Source organism: Candoia aspera, chromosome 4 (assembly GCF_035149785.1).
Source record: "Candoia aspera isolate rCanAsp1 chromosome 4, rCanAsp1.hap2, whole genome shotgun sequence".
NCBI classification, from domain to species: domain Eukaryota; kingdom Metazoa; phylum Chordata; class Lepidosauria; order Squamata; family Boidae; genus Candoia; species Candoia aspera.
The window spans coordinates 90,940,666-90,959,624 of record NC_086156.1 but is presented as its reverse complement, the minus strand read 5'-3'; the positions used below and the strand labels follow the sequence as shown (position 1 = coordinate 90,959,624).

Sequence of the window (18,959 nt, the reverse complement as noted above, 5' to 3'; positions counted from 1 at the left end):
CTGTAAACCCAATGAATTGGCCTTATATATTTATTTTCAGATCTATGCACATTGATACATCATTTAATCTATCTAACATTCCTTTCAAATAATTTAGGATCTCAACCAACATCCCAGCATTATCTGAATATGAATATCCATCATAATTCATGCCCCTTATCAGTAAAATCCAATTTCACCACAATCATTCTTTATCAAAAAAAAAAAAAAAAGTAAAATTCCTCTAAGTTGGACCATCAAGGAAACAGAAGGCACAGGAATTTCAGAAATGCTACTTTCTGAGGCAGAGCAGCAGAATCTTGAAAGCCCATCAGAGTTTAATTCTGTCCCATGGGAAATGAACAGACTCAAGTGGAGGAGGCAAATCAGCTGTCCTTGCAGAGATAGTCTTGCACTGGAGACAATGTGAGAGGATAAAACAGAATCCTTGATATCTTCTCTTATGTTCAGCCACCAGAATTCTCTGAGCACCTCATGCAAACTTTTAAATATTCCTACATGTGCAGCAATTCTGTTGTCATGGCAGAGTTGCTCTATTTTTTCCCTTATATGGACAACCATTTGAACTGCCATTATTCAAAAAAACCTTCATCCGTGTAGGTGCTGGATGACACAATGAAACCCGGGGGAGTCAAAACTGGCCTCCTTGGCCTCACTTTCTTAGTTTAGCTCTTAGTTTAGGCACCTAAGAGTTAAACTCCAAAGAGGGTCAAGAGAGACTTATTTGAACAGACCAGCCCAGCTCTGCCTTCCTTGCACTCTATTTTGACTAGTGGCAAAAGTAGGGAAGCATCTCCTTTTCCAAAGGTCATGTCCCTAGTAGCAAAAATAATAAAACTTAGACTTGGTTACTTCTGTCATGTCATGAGATCAACATCATTGAAGAAAGATGTTATGCTTGGAACGGTCAGTGGCAAAAGATGATGAGGATGCCAAAGAACATGCTGGTTGGATATAATCAAAGCAGACACAGGCCAAAATATAAAACAACTGAAAGAAGCTGTACAAGATCGGAAATCATGGAGAAAGCTGTCTTATGGAATGGCCAAGTGTCGGATACAACTGAATGGATAATTCGATTTGAGTATGCTGGTCTATGACTAGATGGATATAGATGATAGAGATAGAGATAGAGATATGCACATACACCCTAACAAATAATGCAAATGATATTTCTTTTTCCCCCCCAAACCCAATTACTTTTATGGATCCATTTTCAGATAGACATAAAATAATATATAAAAAAATAAAGAATTTATTGTACACAACAAAAAAGGAAAAACTTTAAACAAGAAAATACATAAAACAAACAAACAGTTAAACGATACTGTGACACTGTAAAACTTTAAAAATAAAATGACAACTTTTAATGTTAACCAAGCCTGTTCCAAAATTTTTCACCAAGGAAAAATATGAGGAGCCAGACAGCAACAGTGTCATAGCCATGACTGAAAGTTTCTCGAATGAATATTGTGTCTGTGAGGGGAAATAGGATCCTGGACCAGACAGGTTACTGAATGGATCCATAATAATACATATGATTATGTATTATAATCATATGTATTAAACATAAAAAATGTTTAATGGTTACTTCGGGTAGAAATTTTGGATGCTGGCAATGTCTTCTTTTGGTTGTTTTATCTTGAGACATTTACTCAAGTAGAGTTGGGGATATTGTCTTCCCACTGTAACATAATTATCTTCCACAAAACACAACAGTTACAATAACTCAAACCTCCTCATTCCTTGATAAATTCCAAATTTTCAATATTGAATTCAGCATAGTCCAACATATTTAAGCACAATTTCTCTTCCCCAAAAGACATTAAACCAAATATTACCATGGTGGGACAATTCTATGCCATATCTTTAAGTCTTTAAGTGCCCCTTCTATCATTTAGATCGTAAATAACATTTCTAAGCATTTGGAAGACCCAAAGAGTGATTGCTTTAATGTGGAGAGTTTAGTGAGAGAACTGTATGCTATATGGACAATGCTTATAAATAATAATAAAAAACCCTCCATACATAAAACTTGCACTTTTATTTTTTTAGCATTCTCCATACAGCCTTTTGGATGCCCTTGTTCCTGAAGCTATAAATGAGGGGATTGAGCAGTGGGGGCAAAACTGTGTAGAGAACAGCAGAAAGCAAGTCCAAAGTATGGGAGGAAAGACTTTGGGGCCTCTCGTATGCAAACACAGCAGAGCTCAAAAATAAAGAAAAAACCATCAAATGGGGTGCACATGTTGAGAAAGCTTTATATCTGCCTTGAACTGATGGAATTTTTAGCACAGCAGAGAAGATGTAGCCATAGGAAGCAAAAATGAATCCTGTACAAAATGAGTTTACAATAATTCCTATAACCAAAATCAGAATTTGGCTAATTCTTGTATCAGTACAGGAAATCTTCTGTAACTGGGGGACATCACAGAAAAACTGCTCAATCCTATATGACCTGCAGAATTTCCAATGATATACAATTACAATTTGTAGCAATGCATGGATCATACAGGTGAGCCAAGAAGCAGCTGCTATTTGCATACTAGCATCCCAGTTCAGGATTAGATTGTATTGCAGGGGATGGCAGATGGCCACATAACGGTCATAAGCCATGATGGTGAGCAAGGCAACCTCAGAACCTGCCAAGGTGAAAACTGAGAAGACCTGAGCAACACATCCAGCATAGGAGATCCACCTATTGTTCGTCAAAGAAATGGCCATTGCTTTAGGGATAATAGTTGAGATGAAACAAACATCAGAGAATGACAAATTTGCCAAAAAGAAGTACATGGGAGCATGAAGGTGGTGATTTAGGATCACAGCTACCACCAGAAGAAAATTCCCAGTTAAGGCTAGTAAGTAAATGACAAGAAACATTACAAAATACAGGATTTGCATATTGCGGTCATCCGAAAATCCCATCAGAAGGAACTCTGTCACAGTGGATTGGTTGGCCATTGAGTTTCTTGGACTCCTTCTGGACAGAAAGAGATGATCATAGGGAACTAGTAGAGGAAATAAATATGGGTAGATAATTATTCATGGTAATATTGATAATATGCCTACTATTAAATTATAATTATCGCAGTGTTTGAAATATATTCAGGTGTCAGTGTTTGTTGTTGTTGTTTATTCGTTTAGTCGCTTCCGACTCTTCGTGTCAGTGTTACCCATTCTTAAAATGTGAAGGGGAACCTCATACTGTTAAAAACATGTCCACAATATTTTTTGTCCTTTCTATGTTATATATGACAAGATATATCAAATCCACCTCTGTCCGAATGGATTACATAAAATAATTAAAGAACTAAATAATAACTTAATTAACCATATTTCAATAGGAAAAAAATTACAGCTACATTTGGGGGAAGAGAGAGATTAATTTTATAATGTTACACATTTCTATTAAAAGTTAAACTTAAGGAAGTTTAACTAAACTTCCTTAAGTTAAACTGGATATAGAATTGAGATCCTGTGCTGAGCATACTTACACACAGACACACACAGAATTTTATTGAGTGTTACTGTACAGTCCTCTTGGGTTTTACATATATATGTGTCTGTGTGATGTGCATTCCCTGAAATAGTGGAACCAACAGCTATGTAAGTGGGCATCCAATTGCAGCATAAAGAAGTTAATGAGTTATCAGCCAATATAAGATATTTGTCAAATTAAACACATTTTTGAAAATAGAATCAGATCATTGTTATATGTTTACTGAGTCAATTTTGTAAAAAAAGAAATGTTGTAAAAAATAAGCAACAGAAGTATATTTGAATACTTACAAAGAGCTCCTTTCTAGTATTATGACATCATGAGTAATGATGTAGCCAACATACTGCATTTTTATTAATAAAGCCATATTTATCCCAGTTTATACCTTCGTTGCATCAGACAGAAATGCTTGAAAACAAACATACACTTCAGATCATATACATTTTAAATTAGGGTGAAAAACATCTTTAATTGGACAATATCTCAGCTCTTAAAGCTGATCTGTGAAAAGTAGCAGGATTCTATCAGCCTAGAGAAAAATCACATCCAATTGAAAAGGGGATTTTTATGGCATTATACATTATGGACTTCATGCAAGCAAAATTGCACAGTGATTTCATAGCTAAAATCCTGAGCGCATAGGAATTGTGGTCTTTACTTGAGTGTTCTACTTACCACTACTTTTCTTGCTGTCTTGAAATATGCTTGGAAGTTGACAGTACAAACTCACCTGTGCTTTTCCACCATTTTATAGATTGTAACTCTCTGCTAAGAAGAATTGAAAGAAAGAACACTTATGTCACCCTTGTTTTCTACTATCCTTCAAGGATTCATTCCCCAGAGATTGATCATAATTCTCATGCTGAACTGAAAGTCTAAATTACAAAACAAGAAAAGGACTGATTATCATCTGCTATCTATCTCTCATCTATCATCATACTCTAAGGAAAACAAAACAAAACACTGAATTAAATAAGCATCTTGCCTGGCATCCTGCTGAAAGAACCAGTCAGCTATCTTTTTCCTGGCCCAGAGCTTAAAATTTTCCACTGAGGGCAAAATATTGCTGCAGAATACCTGAGAGCAGGTTTTCCTACAGTAATGCCAATGATAAGATACAACAAAATGTTCCAATGGGAGACTATCACATTGCTTGGAATATTTTCATAACTTATATTAATTTAATATGTAATAATATTTAACTATTGTTAGTAACTAATACATAAAAATCCAATAGAGATTAAATGTGGAACGTGGATACTCTGGGGCTGATATAGAATGTTCCTAAGAAATCTATTCTAGATGACGTTGAGATTAGCAACCACTTTTGAATTCCATGGCCAAAATCTGTCCCATAAAAGCTCAGGTCCCATTGGAATTCCTATAATGAACCTTGTGGCTCTCTGAGAAGCAAATGCATTAGAACCCATTATAATAGTTTTGCTAGTATCTCTCAAAGTTACCTAAACCTATCAAAGATTTTGACAAAGATAATTTGTCCAAGTCACAGGTTTAGTGTTTGGGAACAACTGCCAGCTCCTTAAATCACAGGTCATATATTTTGTTTTTTTGCTGACCTCCTTATTCCCCCTCCCCTCACACTGTGGATATACAGTGTATTAATATAAAAGAATGCAGTTGAATTTTACATGACCATCAATTTGATATTTTACAATTTTGATATTATACAATCAATAAGGAAGTTTGTTCACTGATACACTTTGAAAAATGCATGTTTTGTCTTTAGAACAAACATCCATGAGAATAGTTAAGATTGCAGTCCATGTTTCCTGCTTCTGTCCCTAAATATGCAGAAAAACCAGGGAAGGGTTGGGATGCAGTTCCAAGCTTTGAAAGACAATCACCCTTGTAAAATTATTCACAGGTGTTCCATAAAAAATAATTTCATACATCATAAGTTCACTACTAATGGCAAAGTAAAATGGCTATGTTGCTTCCCTTTGAGATCTCCCTTGGCACTTTCCATAAACACTTCCAGCTACTGTAATGGTCAGATGAGGTTCTGAAATGACCAAACGGCACCGGTCACTTTCTCACCCTAGCAAAGAGAACTATGCCCATTCACCAACCTATATGGTTTCCTGATTAGAATTAATATTCCCATATGAACCACCATTGCTCCTAGCATATTTTAAAAGCTGGAATAATTTACCAGATCAGCTCTTGAAGGAGAAAGTAACAAATAAAACAGTTTAGTTTAACACAAATGGCTTCACGGAGGCTTCAGTGCTCAGCCTAACACTTGAGAATCAAATAGCTTTCTAAGGGGCTGAAACTGCAAACTCAGAGCCTATGTACCAGAGAAGGGGAATGTGATCCCCTGATGATCCATAACAGTCACTGAAGGCTTGCTGACTAAACAAATCAAAAGCTAAAAATACTAAGTCAGTATGAATATCAGTTCAGGACCAACTGTCCATTTTCTTTAAACCAGATCTTTGTATAAGCTTTGTCTTGCCATGCTCTCAGTGCTTAGAATATTCTATTCTGTCTTCTGTGCAGTTCAAGAAACTTGGCTCAAGCAGATCTTGTGGTCTCCATTGTCAATTGGGCCATGGGGAGATTTTCCCCTTCCATTGGGACTCATCTCGGATTGAGTGGAATACTGGGGTGAAGCCAGGAAGGATATTAAACTTGGCTCATCAAACGGTGTGTTTTTTCCTCTTCCATCTTGTTTTATCTGGCCACACACTTACCTTTTGTTTTCCTCTCCTCCCTCCAATTCATACAAATCCATCTAATCTAAACTCTAATGCTAGTGTGGTTATTGGTTCCTGCTACAGTACAGGAAGGCTAGCATTATTTTTTTTAATGTATTGCAAATCAACAGAACAAGAAATTAGTGGCACATTCTGCTCATTTGGAACAACTCAGAATATCTTTGTACTATGGTGAACACAAAATTTTAGAAAAACATGTTTCATTTCATTTCATGCTTACTTTTTTAAAAAAATCAGTTACTAGTTGCTCCTTTGGGTACGGATGAGAGCAAAAAGAAATTCTGATTATAATTAATAGTAAAACACCAGGGTCTCACAGGTTTTTGGTAGAATGATATAAAGTCTTTGTTGATATACTTTTTCCCAAACTCTAACCACAATATAATGAAAATTTTGACATTTGTATCTCATGTTCTTTATTGAATGAAGCATGTATCACAATTATTTCAAAACCTAGAAAAGATCATTTGTTATACTTTATACTGTTTCACGGATCAATGTAGATATTAAAAAATTAACTGCTTTCTTCTCCAAGAGACTGCAGAAGATGATTTCTTGAACAGTCAGATGTAATCAGCTTGATTTTAACAGAAGTGGAGATGGATCAGATTATATTTGACCAGAATTGGATTTGATTGACTTGAATAAAGAGGGAAAACACAAAGACACACTTCTATTGCTTATGGTGGAAAAAAAGTTATTCATAAATAACTCTTCTCATCTCATCCCCATAACATTGACCCATCCCACCCAGTCATGCTGGGAGGGCATGTTGGCAGAGTGCTAGGAAAGCCTTTGGCCCAGGAGAGACCAGAAAAGTCACACAGCAGGCATTACTAAAAAAATAATTTTATTTACAGAAAGCAAACATATTTAAAAGGCTGTTTGCTGAGAGGAGAGATTTCTCTCAGCTGCATACTGTCTGCAAGCCTACACAGAAGGGAAACTGAAACTAAAAACAAGTCCAGGCAAGTTCTCTTAGGCAATGCAACCATTAACACATGAAAAGGGGACAATTAAATTCAACCTCTTCACCTGGCCAAAATGATTAGTTACCTTAGTAACCTTAGTCTGTAGTAGAAAACATATTAACAGGGCAGGCTGTGGATCCCATCGGCAAGGGAGTTTCACTTGGTGGGATCCAGGAGGCGAACCTTCTCTGCAGTGGAGCCCACTCCTTGGAACATGCTGCCCCCCCCCCCAAAGTGAGGCAGGCCCCTTCGCTCCCGATCTTCCAGAAGGGTTTGAAGACCTGGTTCTGCTGCCTTGGCTGGGATGGGAAGGGCAAAAGATCTTCCTGGGGGTACTGGTGAGGTAGAGTTCTCCCTACCAAATGGAAATCTTCCCACTGGATTTTATATTTATATTTATTATTTTAGTATTGTAAATGCTGACTTGGTAATTTTATGTGTTGAGGTTTTAAAGGAGAAATTTATTGTAAACTGCCCAGAGTCCCCCTCTTGGGGGGAGATGGGTGGTAATAGAAATGTGAATAATACATAATAAATAATAAATGAAATCTTTAGGCAGTATTTGTATGTTGCCTCAGTCAGGTAGATAAACATCTCCAAACCAACTTATTTTAAAAAAAGTATGTACTTGTTTCAAAGAAAAAAAAAGTCCTGTAATATGTCCAGTTATGGTTATTACTGATTGAATAAAAATAGGTGTGATCTAGTATAGTTGATCAATTTCCTTGTTCTGCCTATACATGAAAGAAGACACCTGGTTATGTATCACATAACTTGAAAGTAAATACAGTGGTGCCTAAAAGATGGTGAACTCTTCTGAATTTTCAGTACTTCTGCCTAAATATGACCTAAAACATGATTTTTGTCTCCACATAAGGCATAAAACTCAATAAAGAGAAAACCAATTAAATAAATGAGTCAATAACCTAACAATAAACAGTATTTATTTATTTATTAAGGGACGCGGTGGCACTGCGGGTTAAACCGCTGTCGATCGGAAGGTCGGTGGTTCGAAACCGCGTGGCGGGGTGAGCTCCCGTTGTTAATCCCAGCTCCTGCTCACCTAGCAGTTCGAAAACATGCAAATGTGAGTAGATCAATAGGTACCGCTTCGGCAGGAAGGTAACGGCGTTCCGAGTCGTCTTGCTGGCCACATGACCCGGAAGTGTCTATGACAACGCCGGCTCCAAGGCTTAGAAACGGAGATGAGCACCGCCCCCTAGAGTCGGACACGACTGGACTTTACGTCAAGGGAAACCTTTACCTTTACCTATTTATTTATTGACTAAAATGATCCAAACAACAAATATTTTATTAATGTAAAAATTATAAATTAGGAACAAAAGACCCTGTCCAATATTTGTGCTGCCAGTCACCTGCAAAAAGATATATCCTAAATAATTTCCCCCCTCCCCTCCTTTACACCCAAATACCCACAACATTCAAACCAAAAGCCTGAGAGATAGGCGTATATATTAGAGTATAATAATGGAGAAAGGTGCATGTGAGGACAATCAGTCATGGTTTCACCAGGACATTCTATTAACAGAATATCATATTTCTCTGACTGAAGATGATTCAATCAGGTTAGGAAACTCTTTTTGATTTTTGATACTAATGTCCACAGAGCTGCTTGAATGTCCTTGTTCCGGAGGCTATAAATGATGGGATTCAGAACAGGAGGCAAAACTGCATATGAAACAGCAGAGAGTAAGTCTATAGTGGGAAAGGAAAGAGATTTTGGCCTCATGTATGAAAACAAAGCAGTGGAGATGAATAAAGAAAATACTGTCAAGTGTGGACTGCAGGTCGAGAAGGCTTTGGATCTGCCTTCAACTGATGGTATCTTCAGCACAGCAGAGATGATGTAGCCATAAGAAGCAAAAATGAATCCAATACAAAAGGAGCCCACAAGTAATCCAAATATCCAGTTCAGGATCTCATTAACTTTTGTATCACTGCAAGAAATCTTTTGTAACTGAGGAATATCACAGAAAAATTGCCCAATCATGTTTGGCCCACATAAGTTTAATTGGAAAGTGATGACCGTTTGTAGAGATGAATATAGCAGGCAACTGACCCAGGAAGAAACTGCCATTTGATTGCATGTATCCCAGTTCAGGATGAGACTATATTGTAGGGGATGGCAGATAGCTACGTATCGGTCATAAGCCATGAAAGTAAGCAGAGCAACCTCAGAACCAGTACAAGTAACAATTAAAAAAACCTGAGCAACACACCCAGGAAAAGTAATTATTTTGTTATCTGTCAGTGAAACTGCCATTGATTTGGGGACAGTGGTTGTGATGTAACAGATATCAGTCAGGGACAAGTTCACCAAAAAGAAATACATGGGGGTGTGCAGGTGATGGTTCAGGATCACAACCAACATTATAAGTACATTTCCAGTTAAGGCTAATAAGTAAATAAATAGAAACATGACAAAATGCAAACATTGTACATCATGGTCATCTGAAAATCCCATCAGATGGAATTCTCTCACAGTGGATTTGTTGGCCATCCTAGTTCCTTCAATCATTCTGTACAAAAACAAATTAGGAATACAATGGGGGGAGGGTGAGTTTCTATGTAGATTACTAATATCAGTTTATTGCCAGAACAGTTAAAATTATTGTCAAATTCATTTATTTCAAAATTCAGATGGACACAGCAAACAATATCAGTGAAAACATGCTTATTCATTTCCTATGCATGGGCATTATTTTTTCCTATAGTGCAAGTAATAGTAATTTAAATTTTGCAGAAATCCTCAGTTTGTCCTAAAGAATTCTGAAGAAAATAAAATGCATTCCACAATATCAGGATGCCAGTCAAAAGCCATAATAGGAATGTTAGAATAAATACTTGCGTACAAGGTTTGAAACAATCCATTCCTTGAAATTATGTTAAAATATTTAAAATAAAATGAAATATCAGGATTTTGATGAAGAGCATTGATGCACTAAGGAAAGTGTGGGGGAAAAAAATCTGTGTACAGCATTTAAAATGATCCACTTATTGAAACTGCATTAAAATATTTTAAAAGTAGTATTTGACATCAGTTTGCCTATATAAGGAAGGGAAGGAAAAATGTATATATCTACATTAAGCAAATGAAGAAACAATGACAAAATGCAGAATTTGCAAATTAATTAGAACATCCCATCAGAAAGAATGCTATCAAGATGAAGTAGATGCTTATTATATATCTTTGAATCATTGTGCACAAAAAGTAATTCTTATAGACTACAAAATATGATTACTGAAGGAAATATACAGTATGTAGAAAGGTATTATAGCTATATCTCATTCTTTATATCTATTTAGTACTTACTGTGATTAAAATCAAATGTGAGTTCAACTGTCAACCCTCAGTTACTTACCCCAAAATAAAGAGTTGCATTATTCAGAAGAGGGGGTTGCATATTTATTCATTCATCATACATGTTATGTTTTACAGAGATAGGTCAATATTGACAGATAATTCTGCTAAATTCCCCTCTACCTAGGATTCCAAGAAAAGCGGAATGGGATAAAATTAACAAGAAGGAAGTGTTATTTCAAAGAATATTTTCTAGTAATTCAAAAATCCAGTGAATAATTCCTCCCTCCCTTCTCTCACTTTCTTTACCTACAAGGGGAATTAAGGTGTGTTTCTGTGTATTCCATTTTACTAACATCAGTGGGACTTAATTTAACTGTTACAAAATTGCTAGTTGATGTTTGTTACACACAGTCATAGGGTTACAAACACTCCTGGCATTCATTCATTTATTCATTCATTCATTTGTATTCTCTAAAAAGACTTACTGCACCTGTCAGGCTCATTGAGTTCAATGTGATGACTGCTGGACAGGTGAGCATAGTTTGCAGACTGAACATAATAAATATCTCAATATAGTATCAAATTAACTAATACGAATTAATATTTTCAGATTTCTAATAAACTTATTCAATCTATAAGAAAAAGTCATCTGATTACATATTATATCAGTATAAAGAAAGCATCAAATACCAACCATGAGTTTCCATCAAGTGGCTTTCATTAGTATTATATGATTTGGATTCAACATATAACTAATTTATTTCTGACTACAACTTTGTAACTATTTATCTGAGCTCAGAAATGCTCTACTTCTCGAGTAAGAAGATATAAACATAATTCATCTTATAATACTCTCCTCCTATCCCTTAAGTCTGACTGAGAAGCCTCTGTCAATCTCTTTAAATATACATGCTGTATTGTAGAAGAAAGTTTTGCTTTGGAGAAAGAAGATGTGTCATCTGTGTTTTCTGTTCTATTTCAAGGAATCTCTCCTTTGGGATCACCCCAATTACCATGTTAATAAAGAAAGTTTACCTTCTCTTTTTCTTCTGAACTGGAAGACCTGCCATTAACTCATAATATTTAGCAGGTGTTTTTACTGTCTAATTTAGCCCCCACCTTTTTTTTTCCCTACACAGAACTTGTGTAGGAAATTTTGAGAAGCTGACTACTCAAGTGATCATCCAAAGGAGAGCCTTTCTTTTTTATAGGATCACTTAATGAAACGTGCTGCTAACTCTTCAACCAGCTGGAGGACTTGAGGTTATGTTCCCCCCTTTCCTCTAAGGGTTATTAAGAATGATATAAATCTTTAGTTATGAACTGCTTTATTTTATTATTTACATACAGAACACATAGTTATACAGGTGCACATGCAGTATAGCACAGGAACACAGGCACAAGAATGTCTGAAAACAACAGTAGCTCCTAAATTCATCAGGAAGGAACCCCTCAGTCCAGATGTTGTCTCTCCAATAGCTGTTTTCTTCAGTCTTTTCAAAGAGCTGGAAAGGATCCTGAAAAGGGCAGAAGAATTAAAAAGGACAGTACATATAGCCAGCCCTTCAAAGTAGGTCAGGCCAAGAAAGAGACACTGCAAGGGTTACTGAAACTCTACATTATTGTTGGAAGGTGTAAGAACAGAACCTTGAAAGTGTATCAGGGTTCCCCCATTGAAATGGAGTTATGACAATATCCCCTAGGATCAATACTTCCTAAGAAACAGGATCTGAATCCTGACCAAGGATTAATCTGTTCCTTAATAGGGATGATTCATCAGTGTTGTATTATAGACCACTCAGTGTACAGGTACATGTTTATGGAACAAATATTATTTTCATTGGACACATATGCAAGAGCCAAGATCAAATAATGTAGGTGGAAAGCAAACCATCCTTTAAGATGGAATGTGAGTATTAGGCTTGTTCGCCAACTTGAGCTACATATAAATAGTGTGGGTAAAAAAAAAAAAATACTAATAATATCAGTACAGAAGAAATATCACTTCATTTATTTGTGGAATAAGTTATATTTAGAACAGAAAAGGAATAAAACTCAACCAACTCCATATATATACGATCAGGAATTAAGAACCCTGCTAAATTTAGCAAATAATACAAATAAAACTCCTTTTTTTCAATAACCAAATACTTTTATTGATCCATTTTCAAGCAGACATACCAACAATATAATAAAAAAATATTTACCAAAAACAAAAGGAAACGTTTTAAGCAAAGAGAAAATACATAAAAAAAAAAAACCCTGTAATTCTGTAAAATTTTAAAAATAAAACCTGAGCTTTTAATGTAAAAGAAGCCTGTTCCAAAATTTCCCCAAAGGATAAACGTGAGGAGCCAGACAGCAAGAGTGGAAGAAGGCTCCTGCTGTCATGTGCATGACAATAGGCTTCTGAAATGAATATTGTGTCTGTGATGGGAGATACAATCCTGGACCAGACAGGTTGCTGAATGGATCCAGCAGGGGGGTTTATGTCTCCATAAATGCTTCAGAGTTACTTTGGCAAGGCTCCTAGCGAAGAATTTCTGGAAACATCTTCTTTGGGTTGTTTTATCTTGAGTCATTTTACTCAAGTAATGTGGGGACTGTTTCTAGCATGATTCTATGTTTCAGGCTTCTGTATGAGAGAGAAAAAGAGAGAGAGAGAGGGAACACAAGCGCAGGACACCCAGAAATCATTACCAAAGGGAGTAACTGAAGGAGACTAAATTTGGTGAAGAAACATTTGCACTGAGAAGTGTTACTTCTAGTCCTTGTTCTATGGGACAGCCCAGCCTAACTCCCCATCTTCATCCTTCTCACCTACAGTAGACCACTGGCACAGACAGTTCCATTCTTGAGAAATTCCAGAGGGAAAGGAAAGGAAAGGAAAGGAAAGGAAAGGAAAGGAAAGGAAAGGAAAGGAAAGGAAAGGAAAGGAAAGGAAGGGAAGGGAAGGGAAAGGGAAGGGAATTCTTGATAAATTCCAGAGGGAAAGGAAAGGAAAGGAAAGGAAGGGAAGGGAAGGGAAGGGAAGGGAAGGGAAGGGAAGGGAAGGGAAGGGAAGGAAAGGAAAGGAAAGGAAAGGAAAGGAAAGGAAAGGAAAGGAAAGGAAAGGAAAGGAAAGGAAAGGAAAGGAAAGGAAAGGAAAGGAAAGGAAAGGAAAGGACCCTAAGATACACTGATCAGGCACGTGATTGAGGACAACAGTTGTAATCTAGTACATCATTTTCCAGAATTAGCAATGTTAGTAAGATCTTTTCTTCTATATCTGGGCTACCCAAAAGGCATGAATAAAAGTATTGAAAATGGCAATTTAATTTCAGTATTTCTACTAGTATCTTCACTTTTACCTACAGGGACTTCATTTTGGAAATTAATAGGAATAAAACTGAGGAAGAATGCTGAATATGTCTAAATGAAATGCCAATTAAAATGAGGGAAGTAGCTGGCCAATTCAATTAGTGTGGACCATAACAAATTGTGGCAATTTCTTAGTGGTATGGGGCTACCAAGTCATCTTGTCTGCCTCCTGAAGAATCTGTATAATGACCAAGTAGCAACAGTAAGAACAAACCATGGAACAACGGACTGGTTTCAGATTGGGAAAGCAGTATGGCAGGGCTGTATACTCTCACCCTACATATTCAACTTGTATGCAGAACACATCATGCGACATGCTGGGCTTGAGGAATCCAAGGCTGGAGTTAAAATCTCTGGAAGAAACATTAACAATCTCAGATATGCAGAGGATACCACTGTGATGGCTGAAAGCAAGGAGGAACTGAGGGGCTTTATGATGAAGGTGAAAGAAGAAAGTGCAAAAGCTGGCTTGCAGCTAAACCTCAAAAAAACCAAGATTATGGCTTCTGTCAACCAGCTTGATTGACAACTGGCAAATAGTGGGAGAAAACGTAGAGACAGTGACATAATTTGTATTTCTAGGTGCAAAGATTACTGCAGATGTTGACTGCAGTCAGGAAATCAGAAGACACTTAATCCTTGGGAGAAGAGCAATGAGAAATCTCAATAAAATAGTCAAGAGCAGAGACATCACACTAACAACAAAGGTCCGCATAGTTAAAGCAATGGTATTCTCAGTAGTTACCTATGACTGTGAGAGCTGGACCATAAAGAAGGCTGAGAGAAGGAAGATCGATGCTTTGGAACTGTGGTGTTGGCATAAAATCCTGAGAGTGCCTTGGACTGCAAAAAGATCAAACCAGTCCATACTCCAGGAAATAACACCAGACTGCTCACTTGAGGGAATGATATTAAAGGCAGAACTGAAATACTTTGGCCACATAATGAGAAGATAGGACAGTCTGGAGCAGATGCTGATCCTAGGGAGAGTGAAGGGCAAAAGGAAGAGTGTCCGACCAAGGGCAAGATGGATAGATGATATTCTAGAGGTGACGGACTCATCCCTGGGGGAGCTGGAGGTGTTGATGACAGAGAGGAAGCTCTGGCGTGGGCTGGTCCATGAATTCATGATGAGTTGGAAGCAACTGAATGAATAAACAACGTTAATAACTAATATTTAAAAGTCCAATAGAGATTAAATGTGGAACATGGATACTCTGGGGCAGATCAAAAATGTTCCTCAGAAAGTTATTCTAGATGGTCTCCAGATTAGCAACCACTTTTGAATTCCATGGCCAAATCTCTGTCCCATAAAAGCTCTAAGTCCCATTAGAAATCCTATAATAAATCTGGAGGCTCTCTGAGAAGCAGATGCATTAGAACCCATTAGAATAGTTGTGCTGGTATCTCTCAAAGTTTCCTAAAACTATCAGAGATTTTAACAAAGTGAATTTGTCCAAGTCACAGGTTTAGTGTTTGGGAACAACTACCAGCCTATTTAAATCACAGGAAATACATTTCATTCTGTTGTTTTTTTTTTTTTTTTTTTGCTAACATCCTTATTCTCTCATCCTCCCCATTATGTATCATCTTATTTGATAATAAATACAGTAATGTTTAAAAGTTTATGAACCCTTTTAAATTTTCAATATTACTGCTAAATTTGACCTAAAACTTGATCTGTTCACCACACAAATCATAAAACTAGATAAAGAGAAAACCATATAAACAAATAAGCCAAAATCATTATAGTTGTTCATTTTTTTTATTGAGAAAAATGCTCCAAATAATATATCTTATATTAATGTAACAGTTGTAAACAATTAGGAGTAAAAGACCCAGTCCAATATTTATGCTGCCAATCCTTTGTACAAAAATATGTCCTACGTGGTGCTCACTTCCCCTCCTTTATATCCAATATACCTGCAACATTCAAACCAAAAAGCTGTCCTATACCTTAGACTGTAAATGTGGAGAAAGATCCATGTGAGGAGGATCACAAGTATAATCCATTAGCAGAATATTATATTTGTCAGACTGAAGACAATTCAATCAGTGAGGAAATTATTTTTGATTTTTGATTTTAATTTCCAAACAGCTGCTTGAATGTCCTTGTTCCGGAGGCTATAAATGATGGGATTCAGAACGGGAGGCACAACTGTAAATGAAACAGCAGAGAGTAAGTCTATTTTTGGAGAGGAAAAAGAATTTGGTCTCATGTACAAAAACAAACCTGTAGTGATGAATAAAGAGAAAACTGTCAAGTGTGGACTGCAGGTCGAGAAGGCTTTGTACCTGCCTTCAGTTGATGGAATCTTCAGCACAGCAGAGATGATGTAGCCATAAGAAGCAAAAATGGATCCAATACAAAATGAAGCTATGATAAATCCAACTATCCATATAATAATCTGGCTAACTTTTGTACTAGTGCAAGAAATTTTTTGTAACTGAGGAATATCACAGAAAAATTGCCCAATCATGTTTGGCCCACAGAAGTTTAATTGGAAAGCCGTGACAGTATGTAGAGATGCATTAATCAGGCAGCTGACCCAGGAAGTAACTGCCATCTGACTGCATGTATCCCAGTTTAGGATGAGACTATATTGTAGGGGATGGCAGATAGCTACGTAACGGTCATAAGCCATGATGGTAAGCAGAGCAACCTCAGAAACTGCAAAAGTAACAATTAAGAAAACTTGAGTGACACACCCAGGAAAAGTAATTATTTTGTTATCTGTCAGTGAAACTGCCATTGATTTGGGGACAGTGGTTGTGATGTAACAAATATCAGCCAAAGATAAATTGACCAAAAAGAAATACATGGGGGTGTGCAGGTGGTGGTTCAGGATCACGACAGACACAATGATCACATTCCTAGTTAGGGCTAATAAGTAAATGAATAGAAACATGACAAAATGTAGAAGTTGTCCATCACGAGTATCAGAAAATCCCATCAGAATGAATTCCATCACAGTGGATTGGTTGGCCATTCCAGTTCTTTCACTCATTCTGGACAAAAAATAGATTATGACTGGAGATTAGTAGGAGAAAAAAAATGTAATTACTCATCTAAATTTACTTGTATGTCATAGTTAAATTCATTGTCAAAATGATTTATGTCAAGAGATAAATGGACACAATTATTCAGACTGGAGGAAAAATGCTCATTCCTTCCCTATGCAAGGACATTTTTTTTCCTGTAATGCATGTAACAGTATTGTGAAATTTTGCAGAGATGTTTGTAATGTTTCCCTAAAAATTCTAAAGAGAATGAAATCTATTCCACATATCAGGATGTTGATGAAGAACAACAATGTGTTGAAGGGAAGTGGGGGAGCAAATTATCTATGTACAAGTTTTAAAATGACCCAGAGTTCAAATTATGTAAAAATATTTGTAAAAGTATTCTTTGAAATCAATTTTCCCATACAAAAAAAAATGAACCATATACTGTATGTCTGCATGTGTGTATATCTACATTTAAATCTACATCTATATACACTTCACTTTTTCATTATTAAAAATATATATAATTAAGTTTATTAAGTAACTGAAGAAAAAATGGCAAAATTCAGAACTGCAAATCACATTAAACAGAACATTCCATCAGAAAGAACTCTGTCATGGTGAATTGGTTGCTTATTATCTATCTTTGAATCATTTTGAACAAAAGTTAGTTATTGTAGATTGTAAAACATAGTTACTGAAGGAGATGCAGTACTGTATATAGAGAGAGGTATTATAAATATATATCATTCTTAATATCTGTTTAGTAGTCATCTATAATTAAAAATGAATGTAAATTCAACTGTCAACCATAAGTTACTTACACCAAATTTAGGGGTCACATTATTCAGGAAGGGGGGGGGGTGCATGTTTATTCATCCAACATACATGCTATTTTTTATATAATAAGATAGATATACTGAAATAGATAATTCTGCTAAATTTCTCTCCACCTAGGATTCAAACAAAAGGCCAAATCTTTCAGAATGGGATAAAGTTAATGAGAAGGAAATGTTATTTCAAAGAAAGTTTTCCAAAAATTAACTCCAATAAATAATTCCCTTCCTTCCTTCTCTCTCTTTCTCCCCACTCCCACCAAAGGGAAATTAATGTGTGTGTCTGTGTACTCAAATTTGCTAACATCAGTGGGACTTAATTTAATTATAATGGTTACAGAATTGCTACCTAAGTTTTTTATACACATCATAGGATTACAAATACTCCTGGCTTTTAGATCTGCATATTTTCTCTAAAAACTTACCCCACCTGTCAAGCTCATTGAGTTCAGTCTGATGATTGCTAGACAGGTGAGCATAGTTTGCAGACTTAACATAATAATTAACTCAGTTTTGTATCAAATTCTTAACTAAGATTTTTAGAATTCTAATATATTTCTTCAAGCAATAAGAAAAGCCAGTTGATTACATATTGTATCACTACAAAGAAAGCATTTAATACCAACTGTCAGTTTGCATCAAGGGCCTTTCATTAGTGTTATATTATTTGGAGTCAAAGTATAGCTTTTTAACTATTAAATGTTTGCATCTACAGTTATTTACCTGAGCCTAGAAATGCTCTAGTTCAGGAGTAAGAAAATATAAACCTAATTCATCTTACAATGCTCTGTGTGAATTACAGGTACCCACAATTTGGCAATGTTTTGATAACTGGAACAAATGAAAGAGAACTTCACTTACCTCTGACTTTTTTTGACTGAGAAGAAGACTTTGCCACTCTCTTTAAATATTGATGCTCTATTATAGAAGCAAGTTTTCCTTTGCAGAAATAAATTACATCATCTGTGTTTTCTGTTCGATTTCAAGGAACCTCTCCTTTGGGATCACCACAATTCCCATGTTAATAAAGAATGTTTAACTTTCTTCAGCATTAAAAAACCCGTCTTTAGCTCATAATATTAAGCATATGGCTTTAATTATTTACCTTTTTCCCCCCCTACACAGAGCTTGTGCTGAATTTGAGAAGCTGACTACTCAAGAGATCATCCAAAGGAGAGCCTTTCTCTTTTATAGGATCACTTAAAGAAGTCTGCTGCTAAA

At 36.2% G+C, this 18,959-nt stretch overlaps 3 protein-coding genes across 3 annotated transcripts; all 3 read right to left on the bottom strand.

Moving 5' to 3' along the window:
* Window positions 1–2,043: 2,043 nt before the first annotated feature.
* Window positions 2,044–2,961, bottom strand: LOC134497316 (olfactory receptor 14A16-like). Its single transcript, XM_063302984.1, has one exon. The coding sequence runs from the start codon at window positions 2,959–2,961 to the stop codon at window positions 2,044–2,046; it is 918 nt and encodes a 305-aa protein (XP_063159054.1).
* Window positions 2,962–8,793: 5,832 nt separating this feature from the next.
* Window positions 8,794–9,750, bottom strand: LOC134497315 (olfactory receptor 14A16-like). Its single transcript, XM_063302983.1, has one exon. It carries the CDS (start codon window positions 9,748–9,750, stop codon window positions 8,794–8,796), a length of 957 nt encoding a protein of 318 aa, XP_063159053.1.
* A 6,194-nt stretch (window positions 9,751–15,944) lies between these two features.
* LOC134496579 (olfactory receptor 14A16-like) lies at window positions 15,945–16,904 on the bottom strand. Its single transcript, XM_063302297.1, has one exon. The coding sequence runs from the start codon at window positions 16,902–16,904 to the stop codon at window positions 15,945–15,947; it is 960 nt and encodes a 319-aa protein (XP_063158367.1).
* Between the last annotated feature and the right edge of the window lie 2,055 nt (window positions 16,905–18,959).

Bases quoted from the DNA above. Each gene is read 5' to 3' on its own strand.
- LOC134497316 (XM_063302984.1), bottom strand. From the start codon at position 2,961: ATGGCCAACCAATCCACTGTGACAGAGTTCCTTCTGATGGGATTTTCG.
- LOC134497315 (XM_063302983.1), bottom strand. From the start codon at position 9,750: ATGATTGAAGGAACTAGGATGGCCAACAAATCCACTGTGAGAGAATTC.
- LOC134496579 (XM_063302297.1), bottom strand. From the start codon at position 16,904: ATGAGTGAAAGAACTGGAATGGCCAACCAATCCACTGTGATGGAATTC.